Source organism: Corylus avellana, chromosome ca10, assembly GCF_901000735.1.
Source record: "Corylus avellana chromosome ca10, CavTom2PMs-1.0".
Lineage (NCBI taxonomy): Eukaryota > Viridiplantae > Streptophyta > Magnoliopsida > Fagales > Betulaceae > Corylus > Corylus avellana.
The window spans coordinates 4,493,577-4,506,982 of NC_081550.1; the positions used below are offsets into that span (position 1 = coordinate 4,493,577).

The window sequence follows — 13,406 nt, forward strand, 5'->3', positions numbered from 1 at the left end:
TGGCCAAAAAAAAAAAAGAAAAAAAAAAGGGGACCGGTATGGGGTGGCCGAAACCACCCCAGCCCCTTGGGGGTGGTCCGGCCACCCCATTTTGACCAAGAAGCTAACCCCAATTTCTTTCTTTTTTTTTTTTTAATATTATGCTCAAAACGACGTCGTTTTGGGTTGGGTGGTAATGTAATTTTGAAATGCAAAACGGTGTAGTATTAGAGTCCAAAATGACATAGTTTTGGTTGAGAGTAAAATGGGTATAAAAAGTTAAAATGGTCCAAAGTGAGATAAAACTAAAGTTTAGGGGGCCTAAGTGAGAGTTTTGAAAATTCAAGGGGGGTATGTCAAAACGCCTGGAAGTTCATGGGGACTTTCTGAAGTTTTCCCATTTTTTTAAAAGTGCTGCTACATTTAGTTTTTTTTTTTTTTTTTGCTCTTCCAATCAAATATTTATTTTTACTTTTTTTTTTTTGACTAATCCAATATAGGGTTTTTTACAAATCTGATTAGTCATTTTATATAAAAGTAACATTTGGCTCTTCTATTGTGAATGCTCTCTGGTAATTGTAGCTCTCTTTTATAATGATTTATCATCTATCCACTAACCACGTGTCATTTTCTTATTGGCATAATCAGTTTTTTTTTTTTAAAAAAAAAAATCATAAAGGTTATAGGTAGAGACTAATTGTAACTATTCTATCTGAGCGTGACCATGACAGCACTAACCTGTGAGAAACCGCTCAAGAGGGACCTAAATAGCAGAAACCGCAAGCGTACCCTCAAGACCAACTGAGCTATAACTTAACCGTCTGCCCTATCAGGCATCGATGAAACCCAAGAAGATAATACAAATAAGTATGAGGATTTCCATTTTCGGGAGTCGAACCCATTTGAGAGTGAGTAACTTGAATATTAACACTATGGATTAAAATTTCAACCTAGCTAGTACCTTTTATTTGTTGAAGGAATCAAAAATTTCATCATCTAAACTAGTCTTCTATCAAGAGTGATGCAGTGTAACCTTTAAAATATTAAAAGATTTAACTGAAAATTCAGTTACTAAAATCTTATTTAATTTATTAGGATTAAGCATACATAAAAAAGCCTGGATTTACAATGGAAAAGCCTCCATCTACCAAAAGATTATGTCCACTCACGTACTTCGACTCATCACTTCCAAGATAAAGGGCAGCTTCAGCCACATCCTCTGCCTTGAGAACCCGACCTTTAAGGTTGGAATAAATACTATGAACTTCATCATCGTCAAGTTTGAAGAAATCTTTTGCTAGCGGGGTGGCCACCGCATACGGTGACACGCAATTAACACGAATGCCAAACCGCCCGAGCTCCACAGCGGTGTTTTTCATCAATCCCACCACACCATGCTTCGAGCTCGTGTAGCCATGCGATGCAGAACCTGTTAAAATATAAATTAAACGATTATATATATATATATATATATATATATATATATTTTATAAGCTTAAAATTTTGAAACAAATAGTGATTTAACAGAACCTCCTATAACGGAGCACACGCTAGCGGTTGAAATGATACTGCCCTGGCGAGCGGGGATCATCGCACGGGCAGCATGTTTGGTGCCAAGGAAGACACCTACAAGGTTTACACCAATGACCTGCTCAAATTCAGGCTTGGTTATTTCGAGGATGTCGGTTTTGGCTACTCCAGCGATGCCAGCGTTGTTGAACATTATGTCTAGTTTTCCAAACTTGGAAACGGCAAGGTTTACAGCATTTTCCACGTCTGTTTCCTTGGTGACATCACAATGGACGAATGAAGTGGATTGAGGAGGTAGATCTTTGCATACAGAGTGACCCAATTCATCTTGGATGTCTGCAATTACAACTTTAGCCCCATGCTTAGAGAAGAGTTTTGTTGTGGCCTCGCCGATGCCACTTGCCCCACCGGTGATTAGTGCCACTTTTCCTTCTAGCCTGTGAAATTTACAGCACACAAAGTAATGCATAAAATATCCCAAAAAAGAAAAATAATTTTCAAACAAAATGAGAATCCAATTCCATTTCCTTAAGTTTTCCCTTTGACATATTGTTTAACTTTTAGAAAACTGACCTTTTGCTAATGTATTTAAAATTTTTTCACCAAAAATAAAAAAGAAAAAAATTACTGTCACATAACTTAATACATAAAATACTTAAAATTATTTTATTTTTAATAAAATCTTAATCTTTCACTTATTTCCATATAATAAACAGATAAATCCACCGCTAGACCAATGATTAAGGTGGAACAAATTCAAGAAGCAGAAAAGATAAAAATAAAAATAAATTAGTAATTTGATAAAGATCCAAAATTCAGAGATCAGTGCTGCTTCAATAATTTTTCCTTCGACTTTTTAACATACTGTTTGATTTTGTCCATTTATTTACCCAATATAATTCTTATCTCAGAAACTTGGTGCCATGAAATGTGGGGAAGATATTAGAACTTTTCGGCTCATACCTTCTTGCAGCAGCTGAGAGTAATGAGAAACTTCCCATGGCGAACTGATCTCCAAAGCTCTACCGGAAAATAATGAAGAACAACCGTACCCTAAAGGAAGTTATAATATAGACGCATGAAATGTCACACCTTTGTTTCCATTTTGTCATTATATCAAGCACCTGGAGGGCGCCAGCAAAGATCACGGAAAATCAAATGACGTGGGCGGTCGGCCATATACTGGCCAATTATTTCATCTGCCAGAAATTGGGTGTGTGTCACGTTTTTATCAAGTTGGTTGCATTCTGTACGTTTCTTTTCGGGAAAATGATTGAGGACCGTATCAGTTTTTCATATGAGAATTTAAAAAAAAAAAAAATGTAAAAAGATGGGAGAAGGATAAGATTAAATGTTTGACAATTTCTCTTTTCTCTCTCTATATATTAATTGCTAGCTCCTTGTGGTTTGAAAAATGACTAAAAACTTTTTGAGATAAGCCAAAAAATAAAAAAGTTTATAGGTTAGAAAAGTGAATGAAATCAATTAATGTATCACATCAGCCATCAATCATATTATGACACATTTTACTTTAAATAAAAAAAAGAAAAAGAAAAGAAAACCCACCCCCTTGTGGTTGCTGTTTGGAAATTATCGAGTCACTTACATTAAAAAAATATATTAAAAAAGAAAAAGAAAAATGGTAGTCACCTCTTCAGCCAAATTAAGAAATTATAGAGATCCAATTATTTATATTTGATGGGTAATTTTATCTTAAAAAAAAAGTAAAATGAGAGAAATGCACTTCAAATATAAGGAACTAGATGCTCTCCGATTCCTTTTTGGCCGGCCTAGGGGTAGCTGTTTGGGAATGATCGACTACTCGAATTTTTTTCGTAATTGATGTAATAAGTACTACATAAACTATTACGTCAATTTATAAAATATCTAGTTTAAGTACTCTGTGTATCACAAGAATTTTACGTGTTAAAAAACAAATGACATTGAAATAAAGAGTTGGCTAGCACTGTAATTCCATGCTAAACAGATATTGAAGCATATAATTACAGCCCCAAAGCCTTAAACATTCGAACTTTCTCGGACCTTTCGTTTTCCTTGACAATAGAAAAGTAGAGCATCCAAAATATGGTGCTTCCTCCACTATATGTGATAATATTATTAATAAATTTCTCTTTCAATTAACATCATAATAATAATATTAAAGGTGATAAACAGTGATAATTATAATCAATATATATATATATATATATATATATATTCCACCATGCTGAACTCGCTCTTAGAAGGGTACATGAAGAAAATGTGTGCACTAATTAATACTTCTGCATTATTGGATTAAATAATGGCATCTTTTCATTGAAATTTAAGGCTATTATTAATTATGGCCCTCACATTGTTTTTTTTTTTTTTTTTTTAGAAAAAAGGTCGAATTTTTATTGAAATTCCTTAAGCTAGAGCTATTTGCTCAAGCAAAATGGTATCACGAATACATTTAGGAGGCTCAGCCCAAACATTATCGATTCTATGTTTCACAGCAAATCTTGACAGAAGATGTGCCACCATGTTCCCTGCTCTCTTCACAAAACACATATTCCATTGGGTAAACAGTTGGAGCTTCACCTTCATATCAGCCACCAAATGCCCCAAACGACTCCCATCAGTCTCCTCGCAATTGACAGCGTCAATGATGCACTTTGCATCCCCTTCCAATTGGACATGTGTAAGTCCCAGCACATAGCATGTATCGATGGCCAACAAAGCAGCCATAGATTCAGCTGCAGCCGGTGAGAGATTCCCCTGACGCGATATACATCTGGCTTCTTCAAGTAGACGACCCCGATAATCACGGATCACTACGCCACAGCCCAGGCAGCCAGAAGCACTGTCAATGGAAGCGTCCCAATTTGCTTTCGCCCATCCCTGGCACGGAGCCATCCAGCGGTTCATGCCTCCAGCGTCATTCTCCTGTGGAGATGCAAGCCTGCAATCCTAAGCGCCCCTGAAATCCTCTATTGCCCGAAAAGCCAATTGTATTAGAGTTTTGGGGTGAGAGAACATGCCTCCATGCAAAACATCGTTGCGCCGCATCCAAATTCGTTGAGCTAGGCCCACAAAAAGTGCCATCTCCTCGGCTGTGCATTTTCTGAACATGTCTTCCACCACTTCCAAAAAACTTGGACCTGCATAGTGACTCTTTTGAAATTTAACTGGACCCATGCCCCATACATCCAGAGCCGCAGGACACTGCCATAGGACATGAAATCTAGTCTCCACCATAAAACCACGCAGAGGACATACTGGGTCCTGAAGTATCTTTCGTTTGAGTAGATTTTCCCGGGTGGGTAAAATGTCGTGACAAGCCCGCCAAAGAAAATTTTTCTCCGCATTCGGAATTGCCAAAGCCCTTATGTTTTTTCCATACATCGGTGGTGCCCCTGCTAGATGAATTCTCGGCCAAATCCTTAGCTTCAATTTCTAGTTGCATATGGTAAGCACTTTTGATGGAGAACATGCCATTGGCCGTCCCTCGCCAAATCATGGTATCTGGCTGATTTGTACTACTAATGGGCATGGAAAGAATGACGTGGACCTCCTCCTTTGAGAAAATTCTCTCCAACTTTTGCAAATTCCACCCATGCAACTCCTCATCAATAAGTTCTCGCATTGTCGCATCCAGATTAAGTTCACGTATTGGAGAGACCACACGGAACGTAGATGGGTTTGGAAACCACCTATCCTTCCAAATACGAACAGTGGATCCATTCCCAATGCGCCATAATAAGCCCTCCTTGAGTACTGCACAAGAACTATGAATGCTCCCCCACGCATAAGACGGCCTATCACCCAATCTAGCCTCCAAAATAGAACCATTCGGATAATACTTTGCTTGCATAATTTTCGCCACAAGACTATTCGGAGATTTCCACAATCGCCATCATTGTTTGGCCAATAATGCCTTATTGAAATAAGTGAAATCCCTGAATCACATTCCACCAGCTGCTTTGGCCTTCCCCATCGTTTCTCAACTCATCCAATTAATACGGTTCCCGTTGTCCTGATTACCCCACCAGAATTTTTTCATTTGAGAATTGATATCCGAACAAAGGCCTTTTGGTAAGAGGAATATACTCATACAATAAGATGATATCGCCTGAATGACCGCCTTAAGCAAAATTTCCTTACCCGCTTGGGATAGGAATTTCAACTTCCAGTCCTGCAATCTCCTCCATACCCTGTCAATGATACCTTTGAAAGATGCTCTTCGGGATTTTCTAACCAAAGCTGGAAGACCCAAATAGGTATCGTACCTCTAAGTGGCTGGAATTCCTGCATTCGCCAAGATTGCTTGTTGTTCTTCTACAGGCGTATTTTTACTAAAGAATAGAGAGGTTTTATTGCTGTTTAGTCGTTGGCTCGACGCAGCTTCATATAATCGGAGAATATTCATTAGACTTTCCCACTATGCAATATTGGCTCGACAAAAAGGAGACTGTCGTCCGCAAAGAAAATGTGGCTTATCCGAGGGCCCCTTCAGGAAGTAGGAACCCTCGTCAAGACACCCATCCCATTGGCATTATCGAGCATGGAGCTCAGGGACTCTGCACATAAAAGAAACAAACATAGAGAGATAGGATCTCCCTGTCGTAGTCCCCTCTTCGGAATAATTTGCCCACATGGAATCCCATTCACCAACATTGCATATTCGGCCGTTGTAACGCACATCATAATAAGTTGGATCCATCTCGGAGCAAAGCCCAAACGACACATAACAGCCTCCAAAAATCTCCATTCAACCCGGTTGTAGGCTTTGTTCATATCCAATTTTACCGCCATGTAACCCTTCTTTCCTTGCATTCGAGAATGCATTGTATGTAGCGTCTCATACGCCACCAAGACATTATTAGTAATTAATCTCCCTGGTATGAAGGCACTTTGAACAGGAGCTATAACATGGGGCACATATTGTCCTTTTTCTGAGGAATGTTACAGTTCTTTCTGGTGTTCTCTTCATCTTATGTGGATATTATTTTATATATATATATATATATGATGGACCAGTTAGATAAGTTTTCTTCTTTCTTTTTTTTTTCAGAAAATAATATCCACGTAGGATGAAGAGAACACCAGGAGAAACCATAGCATGTCTCTTAGACTCTTTCTTAAAAAATAAAAGAAAACAAAAAGTCACCCCAATGGTCCCTCAGAAAAAAAGCAGAAAATAATATTCACATAGGATCAGGAGGAACTGTAGCATTCCTCTTATTGAGAAATGATTGGTGTCAAACTGTCAATATTTTGCCTATATTTTTCTCATATCATCTTACCAATTAACCATTAGATTTGTGAATTTATGTGGACCCCATTTAAGTCAATAGTGGACCCCACAAATCTAATGGTTGATCTATTAAATTTATAGAAAAATATGAAATATATATATATATATATATATATATATGGGCAAATTATTGACACCAATCATTTTTCTTTAAGAATAAGTAATGAGGCAAAGGACTTTGATACATGGATGGATCGAGCCATGTGATGTGGCAGGTGAGTGAGTCTGACCTAGTCATCCTCGATCTATTGAAGCTTGAGTTTGTTAGCAGCGGAACCTCCATGTGGCAAAATTGCATGTGTGGTAGATGGAATAATGCTATGCTTACTTCCACCCTTCTTTACACAATTTTTTAACACCCAATGGTGATATTTAAAACCACCATTAAATATAAGATGAATATTTATTAGCTTTTAATCTAATGGTAGTTTTAAAAGCCACTTATCAATATAAAAAAATTATGTAAAGAAATGAGAAAGAAATGAAAATAAGTGCAGCATTACTCGGTGGGAGATGAGATCAAATGACAGTAAAATCTGTCAGTCTCATTCGATCAATCAAAACCACAACAACCAGAGTAATATGACGTCGGTAGATGAGATTCAACATGGATTTAATGCATGCGCGACCGTGACGTTTCGACTTATTAGCCTTTAAAACATATCGAAGTCAACAACCCACTGGCTGTTTCAAATAGACCAAAACTTATAAAACACCATGCTCTTTTGGCTATTTAAGCATTCAATTACTATGACATTGGGTGTGGAAACGACCCAATCTGATTAGTCTGACATTTTTACATCCGCTGCCAAAAGTGCTCATAAACAGTGGAATATGTTATCCTTCTGGCTTGCCGGCAACCTCCCAACAAAGACAGAAACAAAGCTAGCAAAGTCAAAATAACAAAAACTATAGATGCTCGCCAAGTATTGCTTGTTCTGGGAAAGGGTATACCCAACACACATTTTTGTGACTCCTCTTGGTTTGATGGATGTCTACCTTTCTCTACAAAGCAGTTGTCATTACCAGTTTCCAAAGATTCCGATGACTCTGCGGGAAACGTCCCAGATCCTTGCTTTCGTAATTTGATTCTTCGATTCGCCGTGCCTTGTAAAGGAATCACCCGTGAAACAATCGCTTGCAGTGGTTCTTGAGCTTTACTCTCAGCCTCAGACATATTAGTCACCATTGGTAGGAATCCAGGAGAAGCAGATAGAGAAGATTCGTCTAGCTTAATGATGTCATCTTTCAGTATCTCAGCAAATAAATCATCTTCGATGGGAGTTTCCTACAATGTAAAAACAGGATGGTTTAGATGTCTTTTAGTTAAGGAAATGACTACCAACCAACCATGTAGTGTTCAACAACGTATTTGGCCAAAAGGAAACCTACAATTTGTTGACTGGAAGTTTCCGCCAGAGTAGAATCATTTGTTCGTTTCCGATCAGATTCTGATGTGGAATCAATCTGCTCAATGGAATAAGAATCATTACTGCTACCAACTGCCCTGTCCCCCTCGGACAATCCCGAGACTGCGTTATTACTGTTTGGCAAATGCCTTTGACTAGAAAAAGCTGGGGTTGAAGAATCACTTGGGCGGAACTCAGTGTTCTTCCGGAGGCGACAAACAACCAAAGAATCCTGCATCTACACAAGGGACGATTCAACAAATACTCTTACAAGCTTTCTCAAGAAAGAACATAACAAAGTTTAAATACAAACATCTTACAATTAGCTAATGCTAGTTAACTGAAAGTGCACATTTCCTTCTATACAAGCAAAAATTACACTGCAGCAAGGAAACTAAAAACTAAACTGAGCAAAAATTAAAGCCCAGCTGCTGATAATTTTCAGGGAGGATATAAATTAGAAAAATTTATAAAGTGAAATCTCATTCCCATTGGTTGGGAAATAAATCAGCAGATAGTATGATTTACACTATCTCCACAATGTCCAGACAGCATAAAATAGCAAATTAAAACTATGGATTGAAGGTTGTAAGCAGGAAGAGAAAAATATATCAAATAGGGTTGAGAACAAACCCTAGTCACCCAAGGAAATAGATAATAACTCCGAAAATATTTAAATATTATTCAAATTTCGAAGTGTTGGACTAAGCCCACAAGGTGGGCTTAAATAGCTAAGGAAAACTGAATCTTGCCAAAAATGAAAAAAAGAAAAACAATTCTAATTATTACATAAAATCAAACTGCAAATTAAAATAAAGATTCTACCAAAAATCTGACGAAATATTGTAATCAAATCCCTACTAAAGTGTAAACTGAAATATTTCCTAAAATAGCAAAAACTAACTTAAAACATAGATTCGAAGGGGAAAACAGTGGATTTGAGCCTAAATAGATTAGAAGGGGAAAACAGTGGATTTTGAGCCTAAAACGATGCGCACCGAGCATAACTGGGTGGCCACAGCATGCGCGCCGAAAAGAGCTTTCGGATTGGGGTCTTATGCGTGATTCTGATACTTATAGCAAAAGTAATGCTTGTTTAATGCACACTGCGGTGTTGCCCCAATTACACCTAATTATGCCGATTCTTGCCATTCTTATGTTGATTTTCTCTGTCAAGAAACTCCAGCACTATCAATTCAGTATTTGATAACTCAGCATCTGCGGATTCTCCTGCATCAGGTAACTACAAAATTTCCATTCTTTCACATGATTGATATCTAATGAAGGTTTAAGGTTGATGGGGCTGGAAATAAAATCAGACATTGTGCACTAATCCATGCACTGAAAAACCACAGAACATGCTGACATCCAGAGAACCCCATCCAAGTGATCTTGGTGCTAGAGATTGAGCATTCATTGACTCTCCTAGGCTAAAATGGGTTAAATAAGATCTAAAATTAGAAGGCAAGAAACTAAGACAATTATTAAGATTTTTTTTCCCCTTCTTTTTTGAAAAAAAAAAAAAAAAAAAAAGAAAGGGTCCAATTATTTAAAGTTCTGGTTGTAGTATATCATGGAGAAACTATTGCTACTGCTTCACTGAAACCTAATGACAGTTGGAGGACACTCTAGAAGCCAGATTTGCAAGGCTATCCCTCAAGTGTGCTACGTGGTGCATTTGGAAGGAGCAAAATGCTCCACTTTTAAGAGATGCTTGAAATCAGTTTTGAAGCCAAAACTTCCATTTCGGAGAGCAGTTTTTGATTGGATGGCTTCTACAAATGCTTTTTCTTTTTCAAACTTGTTGAAGTTCCTTGAGCACCTACATTTTAGGAGATAGTCCGAGTGTTCCACCTTGTAAGAGAGAGACTGAGACAGATACAGAGACAGAGACAAAGAGACAGAGACTGACAAGTATCGCAGGGTAAAACATGGCAATGCTGCCTCAAATTCAATGATATTTTCCATGCTAAATCTTTTACGCTAATAGCCTAACAGAAAAGGTTGCAACATTAATTACTACTACAACAATGAAAGAGTAGCAAAAATTGTTATCCTGTAGAAGCAACATATGAAGCCCTGCTATTGAGGGATAAGATCATTTTTGGCTCATCAGACCGAGTGTTTGTGTAAATTAGGAGCAGAGTTGGACATACATTGATGCTTGGAAACCCATGCCCCCACACAATGAAAATGCTATCATCCTCCGACAAATCCATATATAACAACCCCTTCCTTTTCCCCACCAGTTCAGACTTCAGGTAGTGATGGCAATGGGGTGAGAAAGACTCAGAGACCACAGTTCCCATTCCCATCAAGTTACTCTATCCCTAGCCCTTCTCCACCCCCATTTTGTGGATGAGTGGTATCCCCATCCTTACCTCACTGCACCCCATCTTATGTAATTTTTTTTTTTTTTTTTAAATCAATTTTCATTGAGTAATGCTAAATGTCTTCTTTGTGTCCTCCAAAGATGATATGACTTTTAAAATTACCATTAGATCAAACTCCAATAGTGATCTATCATGAATCCGATGGTGATTTTAAAAGCCGCATCAATTTTGAGAGATACAAGGAGGACATGTAGCATTACTCTATATTGTGCAAAGCATATGAACATATGTAATACTAAGCATAAGGACTACATACAGGGTGAGCCAAGCAGGGGAGAGACTATTCCCCATCCCCACTTTGGGTATGAACATCCATCCCCATTTCTGTCCCCATTTTATGCAGCAAATATCAGTTGAATGAGGCAGGATGGGACGTAGTTTCCATATAAAATATTTTGAAATAACAATTCCAATCAAATACTTAGCAGAAGAAAATATTCTCAATAATAACAAGTCACCTGGAGACTCTCGGGCATGCAGTATTCATGCATAATCCATTCTGTCCTTTCCCCTCTTGGTGCACGACCTATGTGGAACACTAGAGTCCTCTTCGTACCTATTACGTTGGGACCTGACTTCACATTTCGTTCTTTCCCAGTGGCTTTCCAATAACCCAATTCAGTTGCCCTCTTACTTTGTGAGCCATTTGGATACTTTCTTCCACGAGGAGAAAAGAAGAACCATTCAGTATCTGATTGAATGACCGCTTTGGCTGATTACAAATAAACCAGCACTAATAAGTAACCAAGCCCAAGTAAAACACAGTTGTTCACTTAAAAGAATTACAGTAGCATACACAACTGTTTAAACATGTTTCTGCACAGCATATATATACAACAGACAACCGATGTTGCCCCTCATATTTAAAAAACACAAAATCATTTGAATATGTTTAGGCAATCAAGACTTTAATGAAAATTTGTGTCTCTCAAGTTCTGTAAATTCTTTTCAAGATTCCAAAGTTGCACAATATCTAGCAAATTCATGGTGAAATTTTGAGTATGAGCCCTTGAATAAAGGCCCCCATTTTTTCTTTTTTCTTTCCTAGCAAATCCTTGAATAATTGTTCATCCCAGCAAAGTGTTAGATATCACATGGTGAACATCAACAGCTATGTTTGATATGCTTAATTAAATCCCACTATTTATCTATAAATCAGCCTAAATTTACATAACTTCGAATGAAATATCTATTTTTTTTAGAAAAATTAAAGGTTTTTAAGCTAAAAGCAAATTGTCTATGACTTTTAAAGGAAAAAACAAAATACCAACACCAACTTGCATACTTTGTTCGTACAACACTTCAAAGAAATCTTCCCAAAAAACTAAAACAGTTTGTATCTCACGTACCACATATGTTTGAGGGCAAACAAAACAAAACGCTTGTATCTCCTTCCTTGGGTCTCATGAATAAATAAATTTCAAAAATTAGAAACTCCCCCCCACCAAAACCAAAAAAAAAAAAAAAACTCATGTTTTTCTGCTTCCTTTTATTTTCTCAGCGACCAAACGCATACAGCATACTAATTAAAATACGAAAGGTCAGTTCCAGAAATCCCACGTAGTTTCCAATTCTCACCAATCAAACACAAAGGGTGGTTCTGTAACAAAATATAAACAGAGAAAGAGTAACATATGATATCTGTTCTTATAGCTTTCTCGACGAAATTAGTAAGTAAAGTAACAAACCAACCTGGTAAGTCCCAAGGCTCGTGTCTACAAATTTCAATCTCGGAAATCACTTCCACGCTCTTCTCAGACCCCTCTATCTTCTTCTTCAGGTAGTAGGAAATCAATTCCTCGTCCGTCGGCGAGAACCGAAACCCCGGGAACATCATCGACGCCGCTATTGATATCTGCGCCTCCTTCGAAATCCCCTCCACCTCCACCTCCCCCTCGACCTCTCTCTCTCTCGAAGACCCTTCCATCTCTCTCTCTCACTCTCGAAGCCCCCTCTCTCTTTCTGGGATGCTAACAGAGTTTAAGCAACTTCATTAGAGGAAAACGGAATCCGCGGAAACTGAAATACCGGGAATTCGAAACCCCTCCACCGTCGCTGGGTTATTCGTTTCTCTTTCTCTGGCGCCTTCTTTTCTTTAGTTCGTCCTTTCGGTTGCTTTGGGTTGGGAAGGTCGTGAGCGAAGGCCACGTTGTACTGTTTGTACGGACCATGATGCTCCTTTGTGAGTACAAGTGGTCTTGTTTTTAATGAGGAAGGGCCATGCGTGGGATCACTCAATTGGTCCGTTCTTTTGTTTCCCTTCGCCGCACGTGATAAACTAAGATAAAGACTTTTTAGTTACTTCTTTCAGTTTGTTTGTAGGGGAAATCTAGATTGTGCACAAGAACATCGAACTCATAAAATATGTGAGAAAAAAAAAACACACAGAGACACAAAAGATATATACTTAGTAAAAATGTTGATGATTGTTTTCCGAGAAGTGACTTTACACGAAATTCGAGAAGTTGTTGATATGCAAAATAAGAAAATTTAAGATAAGAGTTGCTGGGGTGTACCAGCAGGATAGCTCTGATGCCTAAGTTAGTATTTCATTTGAGAGAGGGAGAACAATTAAGCAATAAAAGCTTGAAAGAGATTTGTGATTATCAAATAATGAACTGGAGCTTCCCTTTAATAGGCATCAGGTAGCGGTTGTTGTTCCCCGATTCTCAACCCCACATTTCCGAGAATCCACTGTGCGCAATGTGTGGTGAAGAAGCTACTCCACGATCGTGGAGTGTGTTATTGGGTGGCTAGGCCACGCTTGCCTTAGGCGTGGGTTCCCAACTTGATCTCAGG

General features: G+C 38.1%; 2 protein-coding genes across 3 annotated transcripts; both read right to left on the bottom strand.

Moving 5' to 3' along the window:
- Positions 1–982: 982 nt before the first annotated feature.
- LOC132163285 (borneol dehydrogenase, mitochondrial-like) lies at positions 983–2,629 on the bottom strand. Its single transcript, XM_059573514.1, has 3 exons — positions 2,473–2,629; positions 1,510–1,946; positions 983–1,408 (listed from the first exon to the last, which is right to left on the bottom strand). The coding sequence occupies exons 1-3, from the start codon at positions 2,508–2,510 to the stop codon at positions 1,077–1,079; spliced, it is 807 nt and encodes a 268-aa protein (XP_059429497.1). The 5' UTR covers positions 2,511–2,629; the 3' UTR covers positions 983–1,076.
- A 4,881-nt stretch (positions 2,630–7,510) lies between these two features.
- On the bottom strand, positions 7,511–12,756 carry LOC132163284 (NAC domain-containing protein 40-like). 2 transcript variants are annotated; one of them, XM_059573513.1, is made up of 4 exons: positions 12,300–12,756; positions 11,066–11,319; positions 8,198–8,446; positions 7,511–8,093 (listed from the first exon to the last, which is right to left on the bottom strand). In XM_059573513.1, the coding sequence occupies exons 1-4, from the start codon at positions 12,532–12,534 to the stop codon at positions 7,602–7,604; spliced, it is 1,230 nt and encodes a 409-aa protein (XP_059429496.1). In that variant the 5' UTR covers positions 12,535–12,756; the 3' UTR covers positions 7,511–7,601. The 2 variants fall into 2 exon arrangements, with proteins under 2 accessions (XP_059429496.1, XP_059429495.1); XM_059573512.1 differs by having other exon boundaries at positions 8,198–8,452.
- Between the last annotated feature and the right edge of the window lie 650 nt (positions 12,757–13,406).

Excerpts from the sequence above, each read along its gene's own strand:
- LOC132163284 (XM_059573512.1), bottom strand. The coding sequence starts at position 12,534 with ATGGAAGGGTCTTCGAGAGAGAGAGAGGTCGAGGGGGAGGTGGAGGTG. Across the intron at positions 11,320-12,299 it reads CGAGCCTTGGGACTTACCAG|CCAAAGCGGTCATTCAATCA; the intron begins GTTGGTTTGTTA and ends ATTTGTAATCAG. Across the intron at positions 8,453-11,065 it reads GCATGCCCGAGAGTCTCCAG|ATGCAGGATTCTTTGGTTGT; the intron begins GTGACTTGTTAT and ends TCCCTTGTGTAG.
- LOC132163285 (XM_059573514.1), bottom strand. The coding sequence starts at position 2,510 with ATGGGAAGTTTCTCATTACTCTCAGCTGCTGCAAGAAG. Across the intron at positions 1,947-2,472 it reads CTCTCAGCTGCTGCAAGAAG|GCTAGAAGGAAAAGTGGCAC; the intron begins GTATGAGCCGAA and ends TAAATTTCACAG. Across the intron at positions 1,409-1,509 it reads CGTGTGCTCCGTTATAGGAG|GTTCTGCATCGCATGGCTAC; the intron begins GTTCTGTTAAAT and ends ATATTTTAACAG.